At 37.3% G+C, this 3,287-nt stretch overlaps 1 protein-coding gene across 1 annotated transcript; it reads left to right on the top strand.

Annotated features, from left to right (window-relative positions):
* The first annotated feature begins 1,073 nt into the window (after positions 1 to 1,073).
* Positions 1,074 to 1,674, top strand: LOC122003636 (auxin-responsive protein SAUR71-like). Its single transcript, XM_042558716.1, has one exon. It carries the CDS (start codon positions 1,128 to 1,130, stop codon positions 1,458 to 1,460), a length of 333 nt encoding a protein of 110 aa, XP_042414650.1. The 5' UTR covers positions 1,074 to 1,127; the 3' UTR covers positions 1,461 to 1,674.
* The last annotated feature ends 1,613 nt before the right edge of the window (positions 1,675 to 3,287 follow it).

Raw genomic sequence — 3,287 nt, 5'->3', positions numbered from 1 at the left:
AGTCCTCAAGGTTCTTTAAAGGTTCGCTACCCGGACGCTTATGTCGGCTATGCGAGTGACCAGGCCGCCACTAACGATTGCACTGGCGGCACCAATTACAGGGTTACCTTCGGCCCTTAATTAACAACGTACAAATTAGAGACGATAAACGACATATTATATTCAAGTAATTATCCACTGTCTACTGTTTTGTTTAGACCTTTAACAAAATGTCATATTCATCGTGGGTACGTACGTGAGCATACGTGCACCATCACGTGCATGTCCCATGCAGGCGACAAATAAGGATACGGAAATGGTGGAGGCAAACATCGGACGCATGTCCAGTCCACGAGCAATGAGCAACGCCTCGTCACGTCGCACCAGATTTACCGGAATCCGGAACAAAAGTAAGCGTCACGTGCTCCGCACGCAACACAAAATTGAAGTCCGCCCGTGACCTTAAATTGCAATCTACTTCTCCATTTAATTGGTCCTTACTCATTCAACTAACTAAATATTCTAATCAATTAGTTGATTAAATAGTTAATTAGTGAAATATATATGGTAATGTAATTTAGCGTGGAGCTCTCTCAATTACATCGTCGAATATAATGCAAGTATCCACATTTTTCAAACCAAAATATTTTTTTAAAAAAAAATAGTTAGGTGTAGCTCTTTAAACAATAAGATTAAATGAAGTGGGTCAAATTAGACAAGTTAAAATAAATTTAATGGCAAATAATTAAAAGAATTATTCCCCACTTATTGCTCGCCACGTGCCACGGGCGCAGCATTTGTCAAATTTTCCGTACGTAAGCAGTCGTACCTACATGCCTACCACTAGGGTGATTAGGTGTAAAGTAGTCCCCGTCATAGCTTAAGTATGCCTACTAAGGGCAGAAAAGTACGTTTACACTAACAACGAGTACCTGCCACTTTCGGTTCCGGCTTGTCCTGTAGTGTCGTGTCGATGTTTGATTGCATTAAAATCCTGTGGGCGGTTGGAGGAAAACATTATGATTTCGTATTGCATATATATATATATATATATATATAATTTTAATGTTTTTGATTAATTCGGCTATAAATAAACGTGGAGCACGGGCGGAGTCGAATGAGCGATCTGAGCCGTCGAAATCTAGACGATGAGGCCGTTGCTGCGTAGGCCGGCGCGAGTGGGCGACTCCTCGTCCTCGACGCAGGGCGAAGCGATCAGCGGGAAGGAGGCTGCGTCTGCGGCTGAGGGGTTCGTTCCGGTGTGCGTGGGGGAGGAGATGGAGCGGTTCGAGGTGCCGGCGGAGCTGCTGAGCCGGCCGGCCTTCGCGGCGCTGCTCCACCTGTCCGCTCGTGAGTACGGCTACCAGCAGCGCGGCGTTCTTCGAATTCCCTGCCCCGGCCCACTTTTCCGCCGCCTCCTACTTTCCCACGGCGAGGCTGAAGCGGAGCTCCTCCGCGCCCTCCGTAACGAAGACGAGTGAACGATCGCACAGCGAAGTTTGTGCGGCCTCCAGTCGGCTTTTTTTTCCTCCTTTTCCGGTTTTTACCCTGTTCGACTGCTTGAATTGCAAGCGCAAGTAGGGACAGTGATGGAATTTCGTTTAGAAAATAAAAAAAGTTTTCCATCTTGTTTGCTTATTATGTTCTAAGCAAATTACATATGTTGGCACTCACCAACTATTATAAAACGATGAACTTCGCTAATTGATACTTTGGTAGTTGGTCACTATCATTAAAAAAAAACAATGATTTAAGGACGAAAATCTAGAATGAAAAATATTCGTCTCAAAATTATAATAAATTTGACAATAAAAATAAATATCGATCTAAATTACCAACGAAATCTGTAACAAAATAATTTTGTTTCAAGTTCTCAACAAACTATATTTTCATTACTAAATTCATCCCATAATTTTGGGACGAATCGTGGATTCATCCCCAAATTTGGGACGAATCCAGGATTCATTCCCAAATCTAGGACGAATCCAGGAATCGTCCCAAAATGAAAATTAAAAAAATTAAAAAAAAATCGGAAGACTTAAATATGGACTTAAAGATATCAAAAATTTATGAAAAAAGTTTCTATATGTTTGTATTGTTCTCTTGATCATAATAATATCCTTATAAATAATTTTGACCTAATATATTGAATGTTGAAATTTTTTAATCCGAATTTGACCTAATTCGAGTTAAAAAATCGCCACACTCAAAATATTACTTCAAAATTATGGATGATGATATATTTACGATCAGGAGAATGATACAAACTTATAAAAACTTGTTTCATGAAATTCTGATATCTCTAGGTCCATATTTAAACCTTACGATCTTTTTCCCTTTTTCTTTAATTTTTAATTCTAGGACGAATCCAGGATTCGCCGCAGATTTGGGAACGAATCCAGGATTCGTCCCCAAATCTGGGATGAATCATGCATTCGTCCCCAAATTTGGGACGAATACAGGATTCGTCCCAGAATTAAAAATAATAATAATAAAAAATCGGAAGGCTTAAATATGGACCTAAAGACATAAAAAATTTATGAAAAAAATTACTATATATTTGTATCATTCTCTTGATCGTAATAGTATCCTCATAAATAATTTTGACCTAATATATTGAATGTTGAGAATTTTTAATCCGAATTTAACCTAATTCAAGTTAAAAAATCGTCACACTCAAAATATTACTTCAAAATTATGGATGATGACATATTTACGATCAAGAGAATGATTCAAACTTATAGAAACTTATTTCATGAAATTTTGGTATCTCTAGGTCCCATATCTAAGCGTCCTGATTTTTTTCCTTTTTCCAAGAATTGGGGACGAATCCAGGATTCGTCCCAAATTTGGGGATGAATCCATATATTTGTCCAAAAATTTTAGGATAAATCCTGGATTCGTCCCCAAATCAGGGACGAATCCTGGATTCGTCCCAGAATTAAAAAAAAATTTTAAAAAAGGGAAAAATCGTAAGTCGTAAATATGGATATGGAGACATCATAATTTCATGAAACAAGTTTCTATAAGTTTGTATCATTCTCCTAATCATAAATATACCATCATTCATAATTTTGAAGTAATATTTTGAGTATGGCAATTTTTTAATTCAAATAAGGTCAAATTCGGATTAAAAATTCCCAACATTCAATATATTTGTTCAAAATTATTTATGAGGATATAATTTCGATTAAGAGAACAATACGAATATATAGAAACTTTTTTCATAAATTTATAATGCCTCTAGGTCCATATTTAAGTCTTCCGATTTTTTTTTAAATTTTCAATTCTGAGACGAAACCTGGATT

This window comes from Zingiber officinale, chromosome 7B, assembly GCF_018446385.1.
Source record: "Zingiber officinale cultivar Zhangliang chromosome 7B, Zo_v1.1, whole genome shotgun sequence".
Taxonomy (NCBI): domain Eukaryota; kingdom Viridiplantae; phylum Streptophyta; class Magnoliopsida; order Zingiberales; family Zingiberaceae; genus Zingiber; species Zingiber officinale.
The sequence above is the reverse complement of the archived record's forward strand: the minus strand, read 5'-3'. Positions and strand labels throughout refer to the sequence as shown.

Bases quoted from the DNA above. Each gene is read 5' to 3' on its own strand.
- LOC122003636 (XM_042558716.1), top strand. From the start codon at position 1,128: ATGAGGCCGTTGCTGCGTAGGCCGGCGCGAGTGGGCGACTCCTCGTCC.